This window comes from Glandiceps talaboti, chromosome 1 (assembly GCF_964340395.1).
Source record: "Glandiceps talaboti chromosome 1, keGlaTala1.1, whole genome shotgun sequence".
NCBI lineage: Eukaryota > Metazoa > Hemichordata > Enteropneusta > Spengelidae > Glandiceps > Glandiceps talaboti.
Window position 1 is genome coordinate 27624998 of NC_135549.1, and position 15145 is coordinate 27640142.

Sequence of the window (15145 nt, forward strand, 5' to 3'; positions counted from 1 at the left end):
CCCTGTTTTGGAAATTGGCAGTAGGGGGGGTCATGCTGTTTTGAAAATTGTGGATAGGGGAGGGGGGTCATTGTGTTTTAAATTGTGATGGAAGAAAAAAATCCTTTCTACAATGGTATATAGCCTTGTCTGAAATGTGGTACATGCCAATATTTGTTCTTGTCCCAGTTTCTTACATGAATTCTTTAATATTACTTATTAGTTCAAACATAACTATACATATACATATACATATACATGTATTACCTAGCTACCCCACTAGTTATAGAACATGTCATGTAAATGCTTGGCTGTTTCACAATCAATGCTTCACTTATATTGCAGTTTGGGGCAAAAGTGAACTTGAAGGTTTCGTAATGGCAATTTTCATAGATAGTTTATAAATGAAGTTAATCTAAATTGTTCTACTCGTCATGTTATTGACACTACAAATCACCACATCTCATCAGATTCATTTTCTATTATACAGTAGGTATGACCACCTAAAGTTCTCTAACATACCGGTGACTTTATTATACATATATTAATGCCCCTATACTAATGTTACATGTCTATTTTATGTGATATAGGAAACTCATTTAAAACGTACATTTACGTTAGCTTTTCGAAGCTTAGAAATATTACCTCAAAGGTTATGAATAACCTAAACATTGCCTTAGTACCTCAAGCAAAAAACTCCATATCTGCCAGGGGGAAAACCCCAAGGACTTCCTCACCCCCAGAGGTCACTCATGCATTCAACCAACAATCAGATGCACCAAAAACCTTTTTACTGTCATAATGGTATTAAACTTTTCTTAAATATTTTCACCCTATTCTAATTTGAGATGATATTGTCTATTCAAGATGTGAAATGTTTGCCAAGATAGTCTAAAATTGCCTTAATCTCCAAATCTTATTTCAACCCTTAGTGTAAGTTATAAAGAATAGTGATACTTGCTGTCTTGTAAAGCATGGATTAAGTTATTGCTTGAAGGGTCTAAATAGCGTAAATATTGGCTATAAGAGTAAAAATCCTCCAGGGCTTCTAGAGGGAGACCCCCTCAGACCCCCCGCATGAGGTGGACATATCCCAGTCTCAAGCTCTTCCCCTCTTACTGTCAAGATGCTATCAAAGTATATTTCAAAAGTATTTCAACCCTATATAGTTGTTTTTTACATGTTGGTGTTGTCTTGTAAGGCTTGGAAATTATTGTCTGAAAGGGTCTGAAATTACTGACATACACTGATATACAAAACCAACAACCGGGTTTACTCTAATGAAGGTTCAGTTACGCTATTATAAGTATGTTTATGTCCGTGAAAGTATTTGGATACAAAGTGAAAGTTAGTCACATTGTGACACAAACTTTCAGTTGATTATTTTTTTCACTATAATGTTATAATATAACAATCGCCTTGATAATCAGTGATTTCAAGGGCAAACGTAATCGCGACATTTCACATACAGTATATACATTATCGGATAATATCGTCTAATGTCTAATATTGAACTGTGATGCCACATTCTATAGAGTTTATAATCTAATATTAGACGTCACTCATCACCTGGACCCCGACACCAAATTTTTATCGGATAATATCTTCTAAAATCTAACTTCTCAGGCTAAAATCTAGTATTAGATTCTAACATTAGACGTCGCGCATTACATCGCCCGGACCACGACAACGGGTTTTATCGGATGATATCGTCTAAAATCAAACTTAGACCTAAAATCTAATATTCGATACTAATATTATTGTCTGTAACAAATTATATGAAATTTTAAAATCACCTAATTACCCCAAATAATTAATTATGCAAATGACTCACCAAAACTAAAAGCTACATCAACCAGTTTTATAGAACTCGTTCGCTTTGTTCTCGTTGATGTACTAAATCATATGTAATTTGATGAAGATTGCACACTTAAGACATTGCCTAATTATCGAAAATAATTAGTTATGTAAATGACACATTACTATTCATAGGATGTTAAACAAAATCTAATCTGTTCTTTCCATTACTACAAGGAAGATGTGTAGCAGATACACATACAGACAGACAGACAGACAGACAGACAGACAGACGGACGGACGGACGGACGGACGGACGGACGGACGGACGGACGGACGGACGGACGGACGGACGGACGGACGGACGGACGGACAGACAGACAGACAGACAGACAGACAGACAGACAGACAGACAGACAGACAGACAGACAGACAGACAGACAGACAGACAGACAGACAGACAGACATTTAGCTACTGGAGTATCAATTTTGAAAGTGTGTTGACATTGTTCGGCAGACACTAACATTTGTATAGGAGCAAATCGACGCCAGCGCAGTATAACAGGTGTACACAAAGGAGTTGGTATCCAGGTTTGTTACATTTTCCGAATTTTTGGTAACCAAAATATTACGTCAGAATGCCACTTTCATATCGTATACACTGTATATATTATGAGAGTTCTGTAACTTGTTAAAAACGTGTTAGCATTTCTGCTAGATAGAATAACCTAAGTATTAGAATATGAAGTATCAGTAACCTCAAACAGTCACAATGTTGCAGACCGTGTCCCTTTAAGTATTATTTCCAGGATAGTATCAACATTTCAAGAAAAGCCATTGAAGTCCTTTGTAGCCTTCCTTATAACAGTCTTTGAGTTGTTTCGTTGCACGTCATGTGACACTGCACGACGTCACTTGAGATATCCATAGCGTCACAAAACTTTGAGGGGGGGGGGGGTTATTCAGTTCTCGTACCCTAACGTATATCAAATAAGACACGTCAGTCTAATTTTGCAATTGCGATGATCTTATAAATTTGGGAGGAAAAACTACAATAAAGGATTGATACATAAACGTTGCCCATTTTTGAATAAAATTAAAAGTTTGTGTGATTCTTAGAATTGGTAGCATTTTATCGGAGTCTGAGTCACCAATATTGATTACAATTCGTCATGCGTGGACGCCTCTGTTTTCTCTTCACATTCGGCCTTTACAGCATCTACAAGATATGATTAGATGAACAGATGTGTTCAGTACAAATATGTGAAAGTAAGTTATTTATTTCAGTATTGTGTTCTGAATTGTATCCATCTATAAAACTAAACTTGGCAGACAGACAGACAGACAGACAGACAGACAGACAGACAGACAGACAGACAGACAGATAGACAGACATACATACATACATACATACATACATGTATCATACATACATACATACATACATACATACATACATACATACATACATACATACATACATACATGCATACATACATACATACATACATACATACATACAGACAGACAGACAGACAGACAGACAGACAGACAGACAGACAGACAGACAGACAGACAGACAGACAGAATGACAGACAGGTAGGGATAAAGAGAGAAAGAGACAGACAAAAGGGGAGATTGAAAGAAAGGGTGGGAGACGGCGTGACACACACACACACACACGCACACACACACACACACACACACACACAGAGTCGGTGAGACGGCAAAAGTATTTCGAAATTTAAATTTCAATCAATAATCATCGCGTGGTAAACAGCATAAATTTGTTGACTCTAACTCCTCTAACAATGTATAAGCACACGACGAAGCGAGCATATGTTTGTGTTAATGATGACCTGATTTGATTTGATTTCATTTTTTTTGTGGTTGAATAAAACAGATTTTTCTGTATCGAAATAGCAAATAAACATGAAATCGCATACTGATTAGATGTAATCACAGACAAGTAACTTGTCTGTGGTGTAATGCATGTAATTATCTAGTCTTGCTGCTAGACGTTCGGGCTTTCTTTCGATACTATAAGCGAACGAAGTTCGCTGTGAGGGCTTGCCCGAACATCGGATGTTCCATCCTCGATAGCGATGTTCGGGCGTGTGTCGTATTCTATTGGAAGAACATCCGAGGTCTAGCAGATAGACTAGTAATTATCGTACCTAATCTGTATGTGATTGGATGTTTATTAGCTGTGATAATCTCACAGAAGATAAGATGTTAGGTAAACTGTGATCATTACAACTCATACCTTATAAGAAATATTTTCAATTCGATAAAGGGAATTGAATCTGAAGTAATAATGTCTTTATGCGGTCAATAAAGAGAATTAAATATTAAGCCCTCCGGAAGAAAGACTATCCCGGTAATGAAACACGACAGTTAAAATAAGCCACAACAAAAATCAAATCAAAATCAAAATCAAAATCAAAATCAAAATCAAAATCAAAATCAAAATCAAATCAAATCAAATCAAATCAAAATCAAAATCAAATCACCATTAAGACAATGTCCGCTTCTCCCTATGGTATAAACTGAACTAAAAAAATTATAATTATTAAATTGAAACTAAGCAAGCAGTTTGTCTTGCCAGTATATACTTAATTCCACAGGGTCAGTTAGTAAGAATGAATTATCCACACAAAGTGATATGATTGAGATCAACAGACCTAATGACTTGATCAAGTCAGGAACAAGTTGATTCCAGAATGCACATTCCCTGGCTTTCAAGGCTCTCTTAGTAGGCATGGATGGCGATAGTTCTTTGTATTGCAGCTCTGGAACGGTGAATTTAGGCCACTCAATGTCAGTAGAGGTGCCATCTTCATTCATGTTTGGGCTCCTGTTGATAAATTGTGCAATTTAAACATTGTTGTATAAAACTATCTCGTGAACTATGCTTTTTCAGTGCAACCACACAAAATATAGTGACTGTAGCTAGCTGTGTTAGTACTTCCGTTGAGCCATTTCTTCACCAGGTTTAATTAATTTAATTTTAAATCCGAACACAGACCCACGACATACAGACAGGTTGGTGTTAATCTCGCATAGACATGTGATTTCATCTCATCAGTCATAGTTTACTAGATGTTTCTTAAAATATAACAGCAGATATGCAAGGACAGACAGAGACAGACAGACAGACAGACAGACAGACAGACAGACAGACAGACAGACAGACAGACAGACAGACAGACAGACAGACAGACAGACAGACAAAATACTAGAAAACTTATTCGAGCTTACCCAGTTTTAGCAAAGTTGGTGAAATACTTCATGACTTTCAACGACATGTCAGCTTCTTGAGCGGTAAAGGTCCAGTTTTTACCTATGATTTCTTGCTGACGAATTTGAAATACAAGGTGGAAACCGAACAACATCGCTAGATCTTCTCCATGGCCGGTCTTTGTCCATGACGCAGGATAAACCGAAGTGGACGGATGGTGATCCAACTGATAAAGATACACATTCAAACCAGCTTCATAATGCACACGGGCTGATATGTCAGTGGGACATACGAACATTTGGTCTGTGATTATGCGATTGTATGATTCCGCGTAATTGGCTTGTACCGAATCGGCTTCTTCCCAGTTCGTGTACAACATCTTGGCTGCATCCACGATTTGTGGGTACTTCTTGGCAGGGTTTGGCACTGCCATTGGAAATATAGCGTCGAATGTGGTCTTGTTGACAATAATTTCACTGTCATCTACTGCTTGCGGGAAAAACATAACAAGCATGACCATACCTTCATCAGCAGTCGTTCCCATAATGGTGTCTACTTTGTTGAAAGATTTCGCTGAGAGACTGTCAAGGGGGTCCTCTTTGAGGAAATGGCCGTCAATTCTTGGTATGAACAATACAGGCTTGCCAGTGATTTCATTCATAATTCCCTGAAATACACAAATTAATTTAAAACAATCTTAATATTCACTTATTGAATTATTATACAATGTACTTCTAATCCATGAGAAATTGTGATTTTTGTCTAAAGAATACACTTTCGAAGAGTGTTGGAGCACGTACTTACAGCAGTGGAAATTTTAGCGGACGGTGGATGTTTGCCGAGATGATATGCACGTGGTCATTAAATTATCAAGTACATACATCTCGGCAAACACCCACCGTCTGCTAAAATTTCCACTACCGTATGTGCTCCAACAACCTGGAAACGTGTTTTGTTTAGTTCGCCCAAATTGGTTGCCAGTAGTGTAGTTTTTAGGTGCCAACTCGACAGCCCGCTGCATACTGTCATGTTTCCATAACTTTTCTGCATCCCTGAAATGCGTCACATTTATAACTCCGATCTTCCCTTCAGAAATATTCGAAAGAATATGAAAAATCAACTACATGTACACGTGATTTACATGGGTTGTAACTAATAGAGTATTTTCCGTCTCGCGGCAGATCTCGCGAGATATGCAAATAACCTAGCAACGGTTGCTACGGAGGTCAAGCTTTGCGGAGTGGCCATGTTGTTCATATGAAAGTCAATGCATTAGTCTGAAAAAAATACTACCGTTTGTGACCATCTACAATCCTAAGTCATCATGGAAGACATTGAAAAATTGAAAGTACACGAACTAAAGAGCATGTTGCGAAAATATAGCGTGTCAACATCAAGTTAAAAGAAAAATACGCCAGTGTCACACTGTCATTATATTTCCGAACTGACTGTCATTTCTGGGAATACGTTGTCAGTGCCAAACTTATGCAGCATACTAGATGGCTATAATATTTCAATCTTGAGAAATGGTAATTAATGACAAGCAAAATCGAGTAGTTTTGATTATTAGTACACATGTACATGGTGGAAACATTTCCCGTCACCAATATTCAATATAAGTATATTAGAATGCAATGCACATGAAGTGTGGCGTAGTACTACTACACATCCACCAGCCGTAAGCCCTTATGAACCGTTGACATTTACGCTGTTGACAAATACGGACGAAAGCTAAAAGTCTTACACATTTTTAGAGTGCCAATGTCCCGTTTCGGTCCTAGAGTTCAGAATTGAAAAGTTCTTAATTATCGTCACAGATCGGGAAATCATAGTCAGTTCCTGACAATCGTATTCCGATTTTACCACATGTTATCTTCATACAACAATATCTACCAGTCTAGTTCCCAATGACCGTATTCCAATTTTACCCTACCTTAATAACGTAGAGTAAAATCGGAATACGGTCGTCATGAACTAGACTAGTACTGTATGAAGATAACTTAGAGTAAAATCGGAATACAATCGTCAGGAACTAGAATTGGGAATCACCGGCGATGCGTGAAACACGTGTACGTGTCAGCCATGTTTATACTTGAGTTCGATGAACATGTTGTAGAACTCATAGTCCAAATTCGTAAAATAAAACGACATAGTATCTCTAAATTTTAATTTTAAATGCATATATATAGCTCATTTATAAATGTATATGATAAAATCAAAGACAGCGAAAAAAATTCTCAACCGATTTCAAAGTTTTTAGCGGACCCTGACGAATTTAGCTGACGAATTACGGACTAAGAATTACATCATTGCCAACTATTAACAGCACGTTATACAGTAAAGTGATCGCGTACACGTTGTTGTGTTGGTTTTTAGACGACGCTACGCGACGTATAAAAAGTCTATGGAAAAGTTATGACATTGTATCAAATTTTAGACGTTGTTTAAAAATAGGAATACAATATTCGCGACCTGACATGCAAGTTTTCAACCATAGGGCCTGCGATCGTCGAGTGGATCCAACTCTAGTAATATTTTCAAGTTCATGTTGAAACTGTCAATCTCAACCGCTCTTCATCTGCGCCCAGACGGCCAAAAATCACCGTCACGTCTGACGGCTAGTTATGAATTTCACATACGCACATCGTTTTTACAACCATACTTTAAAAGTTTGCTTCCCTTGATCTATCATACCATGGAAGTATACTTCCATGATCATACGTATTGCACTGTAAGTGACGTCGAGAACAATGGTGTTGCTAAGCGGTTGACACTTCAGCTTGACCACCCGAATGTGGTTGCTATGCACTCAATGGCGTCTCCCGCGAGACGGGTAATGGTCTATTAAGCAGTTCAAAGTTTCTTATAGCAGTGAGTTGTCGATCTGTCTTGGTCAACGATCCTCAGCAGAATGACCAATTCCATAGTTACAACTGACCACTAGGTGGCGGTATGATGAGCAGTTAGTAGATGTTAGGTAATTCGATACCCAGTTCCTATCGATTGATTTCCAGAGAAAGATCAGGGAGGCTATCAACACGCGGCAATCCCAAGATCAACAGAGACGGGGTATCGAACGCCCTAACATCATGCAATCGGTTGATCATCATACCGTCACCTAGTGGTCAGCTGTATGGAATTTGTCATTGAGGATCGCCGACTGATGAGGATCGTTGACCAACTTAAGACAGAGTGAAAAAAAATTGAACTGCTTGTGCGTTAATCATAACCCGTGTACGTCATTTTATCTTCGGAGCTAATGAGCATTCCAGCTACGTTTACATGTATTCTTTGCATGTGGGACACTATACAAGTGTGAGATTACCAAAATGAAAGATATACGTACTGAAAAGTTACAGAAAACGATCATTTTGTGATACCGGGAAAATAATCGTCACTGATTTGACGATTTTTGGTCACTTTTCGGGTTTTTTTGTGACACATAGACATTTACATGTGCTGGTATATGTTTTCTTAAATGCATACAAAATCGCATAAGTCATAATCATATTTGTGAATTGCGAAGTGAAACGTTTCTATAGTAATAAACGATATCACACTGATTTTACATACAAAAATATTTTCGTGCACGCATTATCTTGTTGACACTGCAAGTGCGGATTTGTGGGGCCAAAAATGATATTTTTGATATAATAACCCCCCCAAAAAAAAAAAAAAAAAAAAAAACAATTGTGGGGCGGATGTTTAGCTGTTCTTATGTGGCCTCCCACCGGTAGTGAGGGATATGTGCCCTCTCTCCCTTTCACTGGGTTTCAACTTGCCCGCCAGCCCACTGCCCACCTAACATGTGAATGATTTACCCATTCCCACCAGGAAAAAAGTCTGTGCCTTCCGTGACTATAGCAGCAGTTCATTTTGGCGTACACAATGTGCATTACCTTACAGACACCATCATGAATATTTCACTCCCCCCCCCCCCCACTGTATCAAAATCAGGACTTCCCCACCTCAATTCACCCTTGTTTGCTCCCCCTTCCGCTACTGATCGAAAAATATTGCCCTCCCACTGAAAAATTGCGTGAGAACATATTTTATAAGAACATTCGTCGACCGCACCTGACACTGACGTGTAGACATTCTGAGTTGAACATAATTGACATGACTTACATTACCTTTGATAAGTCTTGGGGTTCTATAAAATCCTCAGCTGGTACTTGCATCAGACATTCAAGAAGTTCTTCAGAGTTGTCTTTCTTACATCCAACTGCTTGTCCGATAGCGTGAGCTTTAACTTTTTCAAATTCTTCATCTCTATTGAGAGCAACATCTGCAACTGCAGAACCACTCTAAAAAAGGTAACATTACTTTATACGTCCACTTTCTTATTTGGCAAATGGTTGTCGTATGTCTGGCGAGCGCAGAATTTTGTTGGTTTTAGTTGGCTTGTCGTTTTTGGAGAAAGATTGGGTGGGGTGGCCAATTCTCCTTTCTTTAAATGCTGACTGTATTGTGTTTCTATGAGATATTATATACATCAATGAGAGATGCCAATAAACAAAGCGATTTGTACATCGCAATTCATACCTGACCCACGCCAAGTTGAACTCGTTTGAACGAATAATATGTGGAAATACAATGCCTTAGTCTCGTTCAACGTCATGACAACACGCGTTCATACGTGCGGTGCTCAATATGTGAGTAAAAACGTTCAAAATACCGTTATGATTTCTGTTCCAGGTTTTTCATAAATTATGCTTACTTAAAGGAGCACAAACCGAGTTCATACAATTTTGGCCTTAATTTGTGCTGCATATCTTAAAAGGTACTTGAAGTAGTATTCGACTTACTGAAGCATACTTCACCCATTAAACTCAAACCTGGTATTACGATGTAACTTATTATAAAGGAACCAATGACGTATTTTATCATACGTCGAAGAAATCGCTACTATGCAATCAATTGTTCTAACAATGCTACAAGACATTTTGTGATGACATAGAAGGCTTTAACATCACGTGACACTAGAATAGTTTAATTGAATTTTTATGTAAAATATTTTTACTTGAGTATGAGCTCACTTTGTGCCACTTTAAGGATGATTATCCAACACTTTTCGTCATTCAGACAGAAAATAGTTGGGTTTTTAGGCTTATAAGACCCCTTAGGTCACTTATATTTCCACATATAACTGATTGGAGGAAACTACAGTAGAATTTGAAGCAGAATTATCCATGCATGCCCCCCCCCCCACTCTCTTTCCTCCCTTCGATGGACATAGACATCTATGCACTTGCTGCAACGGGAACGTGTATTTTTTATTAATTGTTTTGTTAGGTACAATAAATTACTCGTAATATCGTACACCGTGAATAGTATTACATCATCTGTAGATAAACGTATTTTTGTAGTTGTATACACGATAAATCAAATCGAAATGTTGTTTCGGTCCGCAACCTAAAATCAGCGCCCTCAACGGTGATCACAATTTCTACCTTTTTCTGTCCTGCTTATATAAATAATGTCGACCTCTGATTAACATGAACAGTGTCTAATTAATAGGAACCGTATTTTTAATAATTTTCAGTGAATATTTACTCTGATTATAACTTCTACAGTTTTATCATCTATCGAAACAAATTCAAAACATAGCTTTCGTTCAAAATTTAAACTTGTCACTACACTAACAGATAAATGACGGCCTTTTTATAAGTAAATATAATAGATCAATTTTTTTAGTGAATATATATGTTTGGTAATTTAATTGGTGATACAAATGTCCCAGTTGCAGCTAGTGCAGGTTTAACCCTATCAATTGGGATAGGCTAATATAGTTTGCATTGATCCCTCTCAGCTACTGTTTTTGCACATTCTATTTTACTCCTGTGCTTACCTGCATTATAGCTCTATGGAACAGTCCTGACGATAACGTCGATAATATGTGGAATTGAACACTGAATGATCCGGCACTCTCACCAAATATTGTTACACGATCAGCATCACCACCGAAAGCTGTCAATAAAAACATCACAGACAAACAAAAATTATTGGGTTCTTTAAAAGATGTTCACAATTCACTAGTTAATGAGACAATATTTGCGACAACATTCATGAAACCTTTTAAATATATGGTCAAATGTATTTCTGAAGGATTTGGTGTCAGACTGAAATAGTCGTCGCTGTGGGCGCTCTTCTACACTGACCTAAACAATGGCCTGTTGCAATGATGACATATATACCACTTTTAAAGCTAGTCTTACCTCCGATGTTTTCTTTCACCCATTGTAACGCCAGAACTTGATCAAGTAGGCCATAATTACCAGTAGAAACAGAGTCGCCTAGTTAGTAAACAGAATTTTCGTATCGGACAAATAACGGACTGAGATTTAGAGAACAAAAGCGTCGTCAGAAGATAAAAGTTACGGTGTGAGATTTTGATGAGGAAAGTGTCGTCAGAATGTAAAAGTTACGGTGTGAGATTTTGATGAGGAAAGTGTCGTCAGAATGTAAAGTTTCGGTGTGAGATTTTGATGAGGAAAGTGTCGTCAGAATGTAAAGTTACGGTGTGAGATTTTGATGAGGAAAGTGTCGTCAGAATGTAAAGTTACGGTGTGAGATTTTGATGAGGAAAGTGTCGTCAGAATGTAAAGTTACGGTGTGAGATTTTGATGAGGAAAGTGTCGTCAGAATGTAAAGTTACGGTGTGAGATTTTGATGAGGAAAGTGTCGTCAGAATGTAAAAGTTACGATGTGAGATTTTGATGCGCAAAATTTCAGTATGTACAAGTTACAGTATGAGACAAGCGGAAATCTCGTTAAAATGTAAAAGTTACAGTGTGAGATTTTGATGAGGAAAGTGTCGTCAGAATGTAAAGTTACGGTGTGAGATTTTGATGAGGAAAGTGTCGTCAGAATGTAAAGTTACGGTGTGAGATTTTGATGAGGAAAGTGTCGTCAGAATGTAAAAGTTATACGATGTGAGATTTTGATGCGCAAAATTTCAGTATGTACAAGTTACAGTATGAGACAAGCGGAAATCTCGTTAAAATGTAAAAGTTACAGTGTGAGATTTTGATGAGGAAAGTGTCGTCAGAATGTAAAGTTACGGTGTGAGATTTTGATGAGGAAAGTGTCGTCAGAATGTAAAGTTACGGTGTGAGATTTTGATGAGGAAAGTGTCGTCAGAATGTAAAAGTTACGATGTGAGATTTTGATGCGCAAAATTTCAGTATGTACAAGTTACAGTATGAGACAAGCGGAAATCTCATTAAAATGTCAAAGTTACAGTGTGAGATTTTGATGAGGAAAGTGTCGTCAGAATATAAAACGTCATACGGTGTGAGATTTTGATGCGCAAAATGTCAGAATGTAAATGTTACGGTATGAGATTCTAAGCGGAAATACAATTACCCGTGGACAGGAATCCAAATACTCCAAGTCGGTAGTTAATAGTTACAACAATGACGTCATTTATACCAGCCAATGGTGTGCCGTCATTTGTAATCGATGTAGATGTCCCAGTGACGAATCCCCCGCCGTGAATCCAAACCATGACGGCTGCTTTTGTTGGCTGTCAAGTATAGAGAACCGGTCCTTGTTTTAGGGAACGAGTAGAATTTAGGGCGCGGGGAGGCGTGGGGGGGGGGGGGGCTGAGCACAAAATATTTTATCATTTCGAGAACCTCTTCCCAAATATGTAACTAAAATATCGTAAACTATAGACCTTGTATAAGCTTTGACAAGTCCTACCGAGTCGTGTTACAGTGAGTGTGCAACATAACCCTGTCGTGTAGTCCTAAAACCTGGGTGGAAATCTGCAGAATCGCGTGTGATGTGTACTGTACTTATGTGTGCTTGTGCATACTTATGCGTATTTGTGCGTACTTATGCGTATTTGTGCGTATTTATGTGTATGACAACAAGTAGCTCTAGCAGGGATCGATTCCTGGCACAAAAATTTACGAAAAAAAGTCCCCGGCTAAATCGATGAGCCAGAAGCAGACGACCGTCAGATCGGACAATAATACAGTATAATAAATTGTATATTTCTAGAATACTAATGACATTATGATGAACCTCTGAACTGCTGACGACTCAAACAACACATAAAGGAAACGTCGTTTTTATCAAATTAAATGATGGGCAGCAAGATTTGAAAAAAACAAGCACTTTATGTTAAAGTGTAAAGTCAGGTCAGATCGGGTCAGATCAAGAGCGTCTGGTATTTTTAGATTTAGAATTATTGTCTATACAAAAAGAAGTTGTAAGCGAAATAACTGAGCTTACATTTTGTGCTTGAAAACTTGAGTTTTTAATATGGATCAATATGCAAATATCTTGAACTTTGAACTTTAGCTTCCAGCTGTTTTCTATAGTTAGAATACTATTAGTCTTATTATTAGTCATTGTGCGGTCACGTGGTTTAATTAGCAAGGTAGTCGGTCAACTTTGGAAAGTAGGCAGATTAAAGCACATTGTACAAGCAAGCAATGTTTAAATGAATACATACCCTAGGTTGTGGGGCAAACACGTTGAGATGAAGACAGTCTTCCCCCATAGTAAAGTCCGCTTCTAATGGAAATAACGGTACCTCGAACTGCATGCATATATTCCTGAAGTACGAAGCATCGTACTCGCCACTCCATGGTGATTTTGGTACAGGTGGTTGAAATCTTAAGTCACCTATCGGGGGTTCAGCGTACGGTATCCCTTTGTAGACGTGGACTGTGTGTAGGGTGTCCCCGTGGGTGAACTGTACAGTTGAACCGACTAGTTTACCTGTGCTGATTTCGACAGTTGGGTCTCCAGCATTGACAGTACATGTGGTAGTGAAGAATACGTATATGGTTACAATCAACGAAGTGGAAATCATAGTGGGGCCGAATTTAATACCTGCGGGAAATTATACGGTGGAAGCAGTTGCAACAAATCAATGGGTCAAAAGGACGAATTTTGACTCACTTGTGCAATGTGTACACGTACTACACACCCCTTATCTCATTATTCACAAGTAAGGTCACAGTAAACACGTGCACTGTACACAGAGTGCTTCTGAGGTCATGAATGTAGACGGCGAAACAGTCTATAACTTGCTTCAATGGGATATTTTTCAATGTGTTACTTTATTATGTTATACCAATTGCTAAGGCTTGTTGGTGCTGTCGCTATATTGCCATAACACACAGCCAGGCAGGCAAGCAGACAGACAGACAGACAGACCGACAGACAGACAGACAGACAGACAGACAGACAGACGTACATACATACATACATACATGTACATACATACATGTACATACATACATACATACATACATACATACATACATACACACGTACGCACATACATACATACATACATACATACATACATACATACATACATACATACATACATACATACATACATTTACCCACACATATATATGGGATACGTACTAACCAGCGTGCGAAATTAACGCCGGTCCTTCGGCCCGAGACCAACAGATTTCCGTTCGGACCGACAGTTTTTCAGAATTACAAACATTTATTCAAAGATAGACCCAATTTCACGTACATGAATCTGATCTTGTGTTACCTATTTTTATTTATTTTTTATTTATTTTTATTTATTTATTCAGGTAAACCAATGGGCATAACGCCCATTTACAGGCACCTTTAGAAACAAATAAGGAAAAACAAGCACTAAAAAGATAAAACAAGGGGTAGCAATAACAGAAAGAAGTGACATGACATAAAAGGCAAACACAGAAATAAAAACAACAAAACAGGAAAAATTATTAAAAACACGCAGCCTGAAGCACACGCCGAAAGGCGGAAACAGGACTAAATAAATCTATGTTTGGATTTGCTTTAAGAACGTCATTACAAGTGGTTAAACATCTTAAAATTGGGGAATATTTTCTCAGATTTACTCTGGAGGCACTGATGCGAAAGATATGGTTATTACGTAGCTGTCTGCTCTGTACATTAAAACAAACCTTGTACAAAATGGATGGACAATTATAGCATGAATTGACCAGTTTGTAAACAAAAATAGCATCTAAAAACTTTCGCCTCCTCACCAGTGGGGGAAGCTTAAACCTAGCACATAGTGAATCGTAATCTGTTGAAGTATATTGCACATTTGATTTAAAACATAAAAAATTAATAAATTTCTGCTGTACACGT

The 15145-nt window shown here is 37.9% G+C and overlaps 1 protein-coding gene across 1 annotated transcript; it reads right to left on the reverse strand.

The window, feature by feature from the left end:
- Positions 1 to 2740: 2740 nt before the first annotated feature.
- LOC144438217 (acetylcholinesterase-like) lies at positions 2741 to 13887 on the reverse strand. The gene is made up of 8 exons (XM_078127261.1): positions 13485 to 13887; positions 12386 to 12545; positions 11236 to 11313; positions 10869 to 10987; positions 9151 to 9324; positions 5038 to 5684; positions 4461 to 4633; positions 2741 to 2995 (listed from the first exon to the last, which is right to left on the reverse strand). Exons 1-8 carry the CDS (start codon positions 13845 to 13847, stop codon positions 2937 to 2939), a joined length of 1773 nt encoding a protein of 590 aa, XP_077983387.1. The 5' UTR covers positions 13848 to 13887; the 3' UTR covers positions 2741 to 2936.
- Between the last annotated feature and the right edge of the window lie 1258 nt (positions 13888 to 15145).

Excerpts from the sequence above, each read along its gene's own strand:
- LOC144438217 (XM_078127261.1), bottom strand. The coding sequence starts at position 13,847 with ATGATTTCCACTTCGTTGATTGTAACCATATACGTATTCTTCACTACC. Across the intron at positions 12,546-13,484 it reads TGTTTGCCCCACAACCTAGG|CCAACAAAAGCAGCCGTCAT; the intron begins GTATGTATTCAT and ends TATACTTGACAG. Across the intron at positions 11,314-12,385 it reads ATTTGGATTCCTGTCCACGG|GCGACTCTGTTTCTACTGGT; the intron begins GTAATTGTATTT and ends TTTACTAACTAG.